The sequence below is a fragment of the Schistocerca piceifrons genome, chromosome 3, assembly GCF_021461385.2.
Source record: "Schistocerca piceifrons isolate TAMUIC-IGC-003096 chromosome 3, iqSchPice1.1, whole genome shotgun sequence".
Classification (NCBI taxonomy): domain Eukaryota; kingdom Metazoa; phylum Arthropoda; class Insecta; order Orthoptera; family Acrididae; genus Schistocerca; species Schistocerca piceifrons.
The window spans coordinates 219,830,912-219,843,423 of NC_060140.1; the positions used below are offsets into that span (position 1 = coordinate 219,830,912).

At 39.5% G+C, this 12,512-nt stretch overlaps 1 protein-coding gene across 1 annotated transcript in view; it reads right to left on the reverse strand.

Annotated features, from left to right (window-relative positions):
- The window catches only part of LOC124789316, a 71,086-nt gene that overhangs the window by 15,615 nt on the left and 42,959 nt on the right, over positions 1–12,512 (reverse strand). Inside the window, exons 4-5 of the mRNA XM_047256630.1 lie at positions 8,776–8,905; positions 8,552–8,681 (exon numbers count right to left, since the gene is read on the reverse strand). Of these exons, the coding sequence (XP_047112586.1) occupies positions 8,552–8,681; positions 8,776–8,905 (260 nt within the window). The remainder of the gene's footprint in view (positions 1–8,551; positions 8,682–8,775; positions 8,906–12,512) is intronic.

A 12,512-nucleotide genomic window follows, 5' to 3' on the forward strand; every position in this document is an offset into this window, starting at 1 on the left:
CTGGATAACCTAAAAGAACCGGAGGTTGTACAGAGATTCAGGGAGAGCATAAGGGAGCAATTGACAGGAATGGGGGAAATAAATACAGTAGAAGAAGAATGGGTAGCTTTGAGGGATGAAGTAGTGAAGGCAGCAGAGGATCAAGTAGGTAAAAAGACGAGGGCTAGTAGAAATCCTTGGGTAACAGAAGAAATATTGAATTTAATTGATGAAAGGAGAAAATATAAAAATGCAGTAAGTGAAACAGGCAAAAAGGAATACAAACATCTCAAAAATGAGATCGACAGGAAGTGCAAAATGGCTAAGCAGGGATGGCTAGAGGACAAATGTAAGGATGTAGAGGCCTATCTCACTAGGGGTAAGATAGATACCGCCTACAGGAAAATTAAAGAGACCTTTGGAGATAAGAGAATGACTTGTATGAATATCAAGAGCTCAGATGGAAACCCAGTTCTAAGCAAAGAAGGGAAAGCAGAAAGGTGGAAGGAGTATATAGAGGGTCTATACAAGGCGATGTACTTGAGGACAATATTATGGAAATGGAAGACGATGTAGATGAAGATGAAATGGGAGATATGATACTGCGTGAAGAGTTTGACAGAGCACTGAAAGACCTGAGTCGAAACAAGGCCCCCGGAGTAGACAATATTCCATTGGAACTACTGACGGCCGTGGGAGAGCCAGTCCTGACAAAACTCTACCATCTGGTGAGCAAGATGTATGAAACAGGCGAAATACCCTCAGACTTCAAGAAGAATATAATAATTCCAATCCCAAAGAAAGCAGGTGTTGACAGGTGTGAAAGTTACCGAACTATCAGCTTAATAAGTCACAGCTGCAAAATACTAACACGAATTCTTTACAGACGAATGGAAAAACTAGTAGAAGCCAACCTCGGGGAAGATCAGTTTGGATTCCGTAGAAACACTGGAACACGTGAGGAAATACTGACCTTACGACTTATCTTAGAAGAAAGATTAAGGAAAGGCAAACCTACGTTTCTAGCATTTGTAGACTTAGAGAAAGCTTTTGACAATGTTGACTGGAATACTCTCTTTCAAATTCTAAAGGTGGCAGGGGTAAAATACAGGGAGCGAAAGGCTATTTACAATTTGTACAGAAACCAGATGGCAGTTATAAGAGTTGAGGGGCATGAAAGGGAAGCAGTGGTTGGGAAGGGAGTGAGACAGGGTTGTAGCCTCTCTCCGATGTTATTCAATCTGTATATTGAGCAAGCAGTAAAGGAAACAAAAGAAAAATTCGGAGTAGGTATTAAAATTCATGGAGAAGAAATAAAAACTTTGAGGTTCGCCGATGACATTGTAATTCTGTCAGAGACAGCCAAGGACTTGGAAGAGCAGTTGAATGGAATGGACAGTGTCTTGAAAGGAGGATATAAGATGAACATCAACAAAAGCAAAACAATGATAATGGAATGTAGTCTAATTAAGTCGGGTGATGCTGAGGGAATTAGATTAGGAAATGAGGCACTTAAAGTAGTAAAGGAGTTTTGCTATTTGGGGAGCAAAATAACTGATGATGGTCGAAGTAGAGAGGATATAAAATGTAGGCTGGCAATGGCAAGGAAAGCGTTTCTGAAGAAGAGAAATTTGTTAACATCCAGTATTGATTTAAGTGTCAGGAAGTCATTTCTGAAAGTATTCGTATGGAGTGTAGCCATGTATGGAAGTGAAACATGGACGATAAATAGTTTGGACAAGAAGAGAATAGAAGCTTTCGAAATGTGGTGCTACAGAAGAATGCTGAAGATGAGATGGGTAGATCACATAACTAATGAGGAAGTATTGAATAGGATTGGGGAGAAGAGAAGTTTGTGGCACAACTTGACCAGAAGAAGGGATCGGTTGGTAGGACATGTTCTGAGGCATCAAGGGATCACCAATTTAGTATTGGAGGGCAGCGTGGAGGGTAAAAATCGTAGAGGGAGACCAAGAGATGAATACCATAAGCAGATTCAGAAGGATGTAGGTTGCAGTAGGTACTGGGAGATGAAAAAGCTTGCACAGGATAGAGTAGCATGGAGAGCTGCATCAAACCAGTCTCAGGACTGAAGACCACAACAACAACAACATGGTTAATATTTTATTGATTCCATAGCCTTCCCAACTACAATATAAAAAGCAACTGTGTAGTGCAGATTACTGTGCTAGGTGCAGTACAGCATTGCCTTGTGTGTTCAAATTGGGCATGGAATTAAAAGGGGAAGGGGGCGAATCTCAGAAATGGCACATAACACTCTTCTCCACCAAGAGCACCAAAGAAGAGTTATGGTGGGGTGAGGTGGGGGCACTTAGCTTAACATTTCAGTCTACTTGTCAGAACAGCATCAACGATGTCAAATGCCTTCAATCCAGCCACTTCAGAGAGGTTCGCAAATTAAACCTAGACATTCAAAATTTGCTGAGTAATTAAAAACTTTACATCACCACCTCCCTTGCCCCTTCTTGGCCAAAGACTAGTGATGAAAATTTATTTCATTACTAGGATTCTAACTGGCTACCTCTGGTCTGAGTGCCTGTATGTTGCCCCTGGTTACAAAGGTGAGTGTAGTTGCTTCTATTACCACAATCAAGTTTTGAATATAACTGAGTGGTCATGTACTTGCCTATTCACAGCTAGCATGTACCTGTGTTACAATCATAATAGAATGTTTATAACAGACAACTATAATTACAGTAACACATTCTGTATTATAATGTTTCTTGTGCATGTAATTTATGAAACATCTAATTAGCTATATTGTTGCCACCCTCCACTTCTTGGGTTTTCGCACTAGACCACAGTTTCAAATACTGTGTGCACAGCTTCAGAAATAAATGAATATTAGTGTATAAAATCTCACTGACAATGAAATCACTGGATGGCACTGAAGCTAGAATAGGAAAGGATGGGGAAGAAAATAAGATGTGTCCTTTCTGAAGGATCTATTCCAGCATTTATCTTCATTAAGTGAGAGAAAACTAAACCTAGATGACCAGAAGATGGGTATTTGAACCAAACTACAGAAAAAGATTGAGAGAGAGAGAGAGAGAGAGAGAGAGAGAGAGAGAAGCCTCTGCTATTTGGATGTGCATGTGCTGGCTTTTCCTTTGCATAACTGCTAAGTATCCATGCCACCCCATTAAACTGACTTCCCATTCTGAAAATTATTTCTTGTTCCCTAAGAACAAAGAAAATACTTTTCTGTGGCTTCTTTTGTCAAATGAAAGGGTTGCTACATCCCACTTCAGTGTGTTGAGCAGCATTCTTCAAGAACAGTAGGCTAATTCCATTTCCTGCCAATTATTACCATTTTGAAACTAATGTATTCTAACAAATACGTCTGAAAGGTCACACGCAAGCGGGAGGGGGGGGGCGTAGTGCATTTTTGTATTTGAGCTAGGAACATGAGGTAAAAAGTATCTGGTTTAGTCTCAACCAGTGGCCATTTGTATATCCATTCTAGTCATTAGGTACCTTTCACTGCTCAAACAATATACGATAAATTACTTCTAGAAGAGGAGCAAGTTCTTTCACATAACCTTTATAGAATCATATAGGTATTTCATCTGGTCCTGACGCCTTTCCACTACTAAGTAATTGTAGCTGCTTTTAACTTCTGTGATCAGTTATCTCAATATCTGCCATTTCAACATTCGTACAATGATTGAAAGGAGGGACAGTGTTACGATCTTCCACCTTGAAACAACATTGGAAGACCAAATTCAGTATTTCGGCCTTCTCTCAGTTACCTTCCATTTCAGTGCCGGTGTGGTCACTGAGAGAATGAATAGATGATTTTGACCCACTTGCTGATTTTACATATGACTAAAATCTCTTAGGGTTTTTACTCAGGTCAGTTGACAACATCTTACTTTCAAAATCATTGAACGCTGCTCTCATTGCCCTCCTTATGCTCATTTTTGCTTCGTTCAGCTTTTGTTTGTCAATTAGGTTTTTATTTCTCTAGAATCTGAGATGAAGTGCTCTTTGTTTACATAGAGCTTTTTAACACAGCTATTAAACCATGGTGGATTGTTCCCAACCCTTAAGATATTACTTGGAACATACTTGTCTAGGGCACATTGACTGATGCCTTTGAATTTTTTCCATTTGTTTTCCACATCTTCGTCCTCATCACTGAATATCTTAATGCTGATTGCTGAGACATTCTGAAATTTGTATCCTGTCACCCTTACAGAACCCGTCATCACAGAAGCTGTCACAGTCTTATGATCACTGATACCTTCCTCTACATTAATTGATTTGATAAGTTCAGGTCTGTTTGTTGTCAGGATGTCTAAGAATTTACCCTCATGAGTTGGTTGTCTACCTATCTGCACAAGGTAATTTTCGGACAAGACATCCAGAACAACGTCACACGAATCCCTATATCTGGCACCAGTTTTGATGGTGTAACACTCCCAATGTATACCTGGTAAGTAGAAGTCGCCCCTATTACAATGCCATGATCAGGAGAATTATTGATGATATTCTGCAAGTTCAGTATGAAGCGCTCTACAACTACTGATACTGACCCAGGTGGCCTATAAAAGCATCCGATCACCATTTTTGATCGTTCTTTGATACTCAATTTCACCCAGATTAATTCACATTCAGAATCCATGATAACCTCGCTAGATTTTATTGACTTTTTTACTGCAATAAACATGCTGCCACCATTGGCGACTAACCTATCCTTACGATAAACATTCCAATCTGAACTTAGGATTTCATTGTCATTGACATCTGGTTTCAACCAGCTTTCTGTTCCCAATACTATCTGTGCATTATAACCTTCAGCAAGCAATACTAATTCTGGGACCATCTAAAACCATATTAATCTTTGCTATCTCTGATTGGTGAAGACCAAGTTTCCCTGAGATCACTGTGGCTGATTTGACAGGCAAATTTTCTTTGATCCCAAGGGACGGGTTCTCTATCCTACAAAAGCCCCATGTGCATGCCACACGTACTCCACTACCCTAGTAGCTGCTGCTTCCTCCATGTAGTGCACACCTGACCTATTAAGGGGAACACTGCAATTCTGCACCTGATAGCAGAGGTCAAGAAATTCGCATCCGATATCGTCGCAGAGTTGTCTGAGCTTCTGGTTTAGATCTTCCACTCTGCTCCAAACCAGTGGACTGCTATCAACCCTGGGTTATGATGCTACAACTAGACAGCTTAGCCTGCGCCCCACATGCATTCTAGTTGCCTTCACCAAATCAGCCAGCCCCCAAAAGGAGCTGAGGGTGGTCTCAGAACCCAAGCAGTAGGCACCATTTGTGCCGACATGTGCCACTACAAGCAGCTAGTTGCATTTAGTGTGCTTGATAGTCACTGGCAGGGCCTCCTCCACTTCATGGATGAAACCTCCCAGCAAACAAACTGACTGCACACTGGAATTCTCTCCCACCTTGCCTGTTATCTCCTTGAGGGGCTCCATCACCCGCCTAACAATGGAGCTCCCAATGACAAGCATGCCCACCCTCTGAACTTGTCTGGACTGGGCAGGAAAATTGACCACTGGCCTAACAGGAGAGGCATCCCATGCTGGCTATGAGTTATCATCAACACTGAGTAGCCTCTTTTACCTGTTGCTAAGACATAGGGAGCCAGCTGCACAGCCTGCTCCCTCTTTCGCCTTCCTCCCAGTGACACGTGAACCCACCACTGTTTGACACCTACTCTGGAGTGAGGGTGGACTGGCCAGATGTTGCATATCTTCTGATATGCAACATCTGACCAGTCCATCCTCACTCCAGAGTAGGTGTAAAACAGCTTGCAGAGTCTAAGTCCATTATCAGCGGCGTTACGTAACCAAGGTCGTTCTCTCTCTATATAAGCGGGCAGTGCATGCCAGCGGAATCATTTCACTGTGAGCTCTATCTGCAACAGACGTATGTATCGTCAACACCGCCACTGCATGCCTGTCTACAAACTCGTGACTGTTTGAGGGGACTCCAGTGGCACCAAAGGTGTCCTAGGTCTTATCACTGGTGCCCCGATGTCACAGCAACTTTGAGCACTAGCTACAAGCTTGTCGACGGTAGCCAATGCAGCTTCCAGCTGTTCACGTACAGCAGCCAACTCTCCTTGTGTCTGCTCACAACAAGCACAGTCCCTAGCAATATTGTACTGTGTATAAAATAGATATAAGGTTTCAAATGGTGCTACTGAATTTGAAATATATACAGAATATACCCAAGGAGAATAAAGTAACATTAAAAGGAGAATAAAGTAACACTTGGAGTTTCTGTGCAGATTTCTCACTGTACTCTGAGACCGCAAGCTATTAAACAGAAACGAATTTCTCTACTGGAGCTGATGTATTTACAGATACCTATTTTTGGAAATCCTGTTTACTTAAAAGTTACTTCACAAGATAAATATTCAAATTGAAATGCACTGATCTAAACTATATGCTGTCTACTAGCATAAAATTATGACTTTGTGGCGTGACGGAGTTTCTGGCGATGGGAAAATTTACACTAGGAAGCCACCCTACACCAGGATATTCACAAGACTTCTACAAAAACAAAAACTACGATCAATTTTCTAACCTCTTGTCTTACACACATATAGTTTACTTCTTTGCAGAAGCACATGAAAAAAAAAGACTAATTTAATTTACTGCTTATCAGACAAGTGCTGCTGCTGGTGCGCTTCCTCTCGACTCGGCTGCTGCCACTACTTCGAACATCTATCTTACAGTAGCCATTTTACAGTACATTAACCAAGATTTAAATGACAAACCAGAGCTACGCTCAAAAAAATGTGCAAATTGATTAATTTCCTTTGCAAAAGATTTTAATTGGACTGAAATTAAAGCTCAGCTAATGGCACCATCTATATGTGCACCATTTGGATGTTATGTGCAAAAAGTCATCCTCACATAGCTCTGGACTGGAATGAGACTGATGGTTCAACTTTGGTCCACGAGTGTATCGGACCTTGGTCTAAGATAATTTTCAACCATTAGAAAAAACCTTGCTTCATTTGGAGTTTACGTGTAAAAAAACACCATGCTCTTCTGGGTAGTTTATGAAACCTGTATTTCTATACTTTAAACTTTACAACTCAGTTCAAACTTTGCACAAAGGTAGATAAATGGAGAGAGTTAACATGAATCTTATTTTTATATGATAATCTTTATCTATTGCTGAGATACAGTGGTTTAAACTCAAGTTAAATGTTATATGTAAAAGTCATTCTTAGGTCAAATGAATGGATGTAAAGAGTCCAATCAAATAAATAAAAAAACACACTTTCAAAAATTTAGACTCATTCAGAATTTACAAGCAAAAAACATAGCTTTTGTGGCTTTTTTCAATGCAAGCCACTTCTTTTTTCAAAATTGTGTGAATCGGTTCAAATTTTTTGAGAAGGTGAACAAATGCAAGTAATTAATGGTCATATTGTTTTGTGAAAACTTCATCTGTTGCCACAATAGAAACAATGTAGTTCAAAAGACAACAGTCATCTAATGTCAAAATTATGATACAATAAAAGTGGAAACCAGAGTGAAAAATGCTCATATTGTAGCAGAAAAAAGACAAATGTGTCCTGAATAGAGTTAGGGACATACAATAAGGGAACTTGCTTTTTGACTTATGTGGCAGCTTCAGAGACATTTAAGCTAAAACATCTTGACAATTTCGCTCTTTTTTATGAGTTAACCCCACTTTCCCAGCACCAAGAGCTCTCTTGGATCCACCCACTTTTACATGTATGGTGAGACGTATAAGAACGTATAGACACAAATTTATGTGCTTCTAGAGAGTTGGATGTGTCTACAATAGAATGTATCCCAGAGTGGGGATGCAAGCATCCTGAACTTAAATGACACACTGTATCACATTGCATGACATGACAAATGCCATCTTAGGTGACATGATGCCACATGTCATGTTACATGTCATGTTATATGACATGACATCATGTATCATATTACTTTACCTGACACGACGTATTTTATTATATGACATGGGTACTAATAGTAACAAGTAAAAAATTGTGAACATGTCAAAAAGCTAGTTTCATTCTTTATATCCCTAACTCTGCTCAGAACAGATTTGCCCTTTTTTTGTGCATTTTTCATTCTGGTTATATTATAATGAACTTTACTAATTAATGCAGTGATGTGTTCCATGCTCATGTAAAAATGTTACAGAGAATAAAAAAATTTACAGTTTAGTAGCTAGTATGTTGCAAAAAATATGATGTACCTAACTGTTGAATAGATTCATAATAATTAATTGGGATCGAAATTTTTGGCATCACTCTTGTACTTGGATTTTATATAACCAAATAAGAAATACCAATAGTAACTTTCTACAACAAACAATTTCTCTATACTTTTTTTTTTTTTTTTTTGGGGGGGGGGGGGGGGGATAAGTTCTGAAAGTCCAAGAGCTGGCCAGTACACTAACAACAGTATTTTAAAAATGCTATGACACAAAATAAAATAATGGTTTTCCAAAAAGAATTGCAATGTAAACATGAATCAGTAAGAATGCCCTACAAATAAATTCATGAAAGTACTTACAAATGTCAGATGATTGCAGTAAGACTGAGACACGAGAACAGTTGTTGTTGCAGCCTGGAACTGGCTCCAGAATGATTAATCTTTCTCCACAGGTTTGCATCAGAAACACTCTGTAACCTTCGGGCAGTGGCTAAATGTGCAGAGAATAACTTGAATGATAGTATTTCAAACCTATGTGTTAATGAACCAAAAACATGTTTTGGCTTAAAATATTTTTATTGTACCTGATAATATGGTGGAGAATTAGCTTCATCAATCAGAATGAACCTTTCAACATTAACAGTATTTGGAAAGAAATATGGTCTCTGGAACAGGCTTCTAACTATTCTGGCAGGTTCAAGACGGTTAATTCTCCTGAAATGATTTTTTGAAAAGTTATGTAAAATAAATTACAACCATCAGTTTTGATATACCAGCCTGGAACATTAAACCAAACTTTTAAGTAAAGTATAAGTTTTGAAGTGGTTAAAATGAAGCAGTGGATTGGCATTCCAACAATCTACAGAAACTGAGAATGCACAAACATTATTCATTTGACAGTGCTCCGAGCAGAGAGTGGTATGTGTATATTTCAGCGACTAATTAAGAATAAAGTAAAAGACACCTACCAAATGGATATGTCACTGTCACACAGCACAAGTAATGACAATACATTGACCAATCCAAAGTACCCAGATAATGTGGAATTGAGCACTAGGTGTCACCAGATGCAGACCTGGCAATGCAAAAGAAGCTGCAGAGTATTGTGTTGACAGTAGAAAACCAGTATCAACAAAATGGGTTGGTTAGGAGAACATAATTATTTTGAAAATGGACTAGTCATTGGATGTCACCTGAATAAGTCCATCAAGAACATTTCAACCCTTCTAAAGCTGCCTAAGTCAACTGTTGGCGATCTGAACGTGAAGTGGAAATGCGAAGGAACAATCAGAGCTGAACCGCGACTAGGCAGACCTCATTCACTGAGAGACAGGGACAGTAGAACATTGTGGTGAGTAGTTCTAAAAAAATTTCATGAAATCAGGAAAAAGGGAATCACTACCGTGTTCCAAAATGCTGTCAGCAATGCAGACAGCTACAATGGTCAAGCAGTTCCTCATATGCCCTTGCATTTCCATAGACAATGCAAAGTAATACTTGAGGTGATGTAAAGAGTGACACGACAGGACAGTGGATGACTGGAAAGAAGTGAGAGTAGCGGGTCACGCTATACCCATTGGTGACCCAATTTAAGGGTTTGGGTGATGTGGATGCCTGGAAAATGTTACCTGCCATCATGTGTAGGTTCAAATGGCTCTGAGCACTATGGGACTTAACTTCTGAGGTCATCAGTCATCATGTGTAGGGTTGACAGTGAAGTACGGATGAGGTTGTGTTACGGCATGGGAGTGCTTTTGTGGTTAGGGTGTGGCCCACTTAAGAAAATGCTAAATACAGAAGGATGTGAACACATTTTGTAACACTGTGTACAGCATACCGTAGAGGACAGTTCAGAGATAATGATTGTATCAGTATGGCAATGCAACCTGTCATAAAGCAGCATATGTGAGGCAATACTTTGTGGACAATAGCATTCCTGAAATGTTTGTTAAAGGACATCTTGTAAACACCAGAGCAGCATTTAAAGTGTCTAGTAGCAAAACCGGTATTTAATGTAGAACCCCCCGACAGTGGCATCCGATACAGAGGACAACAAACAATTGTATGCATATCAATGTCTAAACCAAACAACTCCACACATAATGGTAAAAAACATTAGTTTACTTACATATTAATAACTATGTGTATGTCAATATGCTAGTTTAAGAAATCTGTCCTACCTTACAGTATGTAGGTTATAGTGTATGTTACTGCTATCAAATCTTAACAGTTACATTTCTTGGACACAACTGTTATATAAACTGTTATGTAAACATGGAACTGACACACAGGCCAAAGAGTTAAAATCACACGCCTCCCACTTTTCTGTCAAAATCTTTTAAAGAGGGGCATATTCTTTTTTTGTGCTCCTACAGGAGCATTTTTCAACTGGTATTAAAAAGTTTCACCATGGGCATGATACTAAGGACACCCTATATCAAAGGTTGTGGAAATTCGTGATGCCATTGTTTCAAGTGTGCACTGTAAATATATTGCAGTGGGGAAACTGCCAGCACCAGAGTCAACTGCCATGGCTCACAATATGTTGATGACAGCAGCCAGTCAACAGATACCAGGGCCACAGTACAACAAATCAGTCAACAATTCAATGCTGGATGACAACACTTGGGTACTGACTATACCATCTGAACTATCTCCTTGCTATGAGGTATACAAGCTTGTAGCCCACATGGGTAGCTCTGTTCATTGCATGTAAAGGGGCACAGAGTTAGCATGAGAGCAGGACACAGCCATTGGATGTTTTAGTATGGAGAAAGGACATCTGGACTAATGAGTTATGGCACACATAGGTCCACACCAACAGAAGGCAGAAGTATGTGAAATATCAATTGAGTAAATGCAACTTGCTTGGAAACTGACACCTTTAAGGCAGATGGTGGAAGCATTTTGTTTAGAGGATATTTTCGTTCGATGAAACATGCATCCTGATATTTCTCCTGTCATCTGTAACTGGCAAACAGTAGAGAAACCTACTGAACAATCACGTATGTGGCAGTTCCAACAAGCAAGTAATGTTTCAGAAACAAAACACACAAAAACATTTTTTTTTTACACCAATATTTATTTTTACAAGAAAGAGCATTTCTTAAACTATTTTTCTACATAGTTGCCACCAATGTTGAGATATTTGTCATAGCAGGAAACCAGCTTTTCTATGCCCTCTTCATGCAAAGATGCTGCTAGTGAAGACAGCCATTGCTGAACACTGTTTCTTGTGCCATCATCACTGCCAACGCACCTTCCTCCAAAATCACACTTCAAGTTCAAGAACAAATGGTTGTCACATGGTGCAAGATCAGCGCTGTATCGATGGGAAATCAAACTGCTCCCAAATGAGTTGCTGAATAAGGTTTTGAATAACACCACAGGATGGGGATGTGTGTTGTCATGAAACAACACAAAGCCTTCACTGAGCATTTCACACCTTTTGTTTTGAATTGCACCCCAAAGTGTTCTCAATATTTCAGAGTATCATACTGCACTGACAGTTTCACCTCTGGAAAGGACCTCAACAAGCGGAATCTCCTGGCTGTCCAAGAATCAGTGCACATCACTTTTTGTGCTGTGAACATTGTTTTGAATTTTTGTTTCTTGGGGCATCATGAGTGCCATCACTCCATCGACAGTCGTTTTGGTGGAGTGATGTGACGAATCCAAGTTTCATCACTGGTCACAATTCTGTTTAAGAATTCATCCCTGTCATCATTGTATAGGGTAATAAATGTCAAAGCACTGCCAAGTCATTTCATTTTGTGGACATCTGAAACCATTTTCGGAACCCAACGGGAACACAATTTGTGAAAATTTAAGTGATTTGTGACAATCTCATGCAAAACAATTTTTGACATTGGCAAAAACTCATCACAAAGCATTATTATTGTGAACCATATGTTTTCACCAATTTTCTCATTCACTTACTCAATAAACGATCATTGGCAACAGAAGGCTGCCCACTCCATGCTTAATCATGACCATTGGTCCATCCAGCACTGAACTTTCTCACCTACTTTTTTGCCATTTTCACCATAAATCTCCATAAGTTGATGATGACTTTCAGCTGGCTTGATTTTCTTTGTGTTCAGAAACTGTTTTACAGAATGCTATTCACAGTAGGGAGGCTCAGAGATTGTCTTCAACATTTTGAATGATCACTAACAAATGTAAATACACTACAATCTGGCTTTAATGGCATCAGTGAAAAGACAATGAAACAGAGCCAAATGTGAATGTGCAGAACTGCGACACTAGTGCTCCAGTGGCAGTAGAACGAAATGGTACTTACTTTCCAAACATGTCTTGG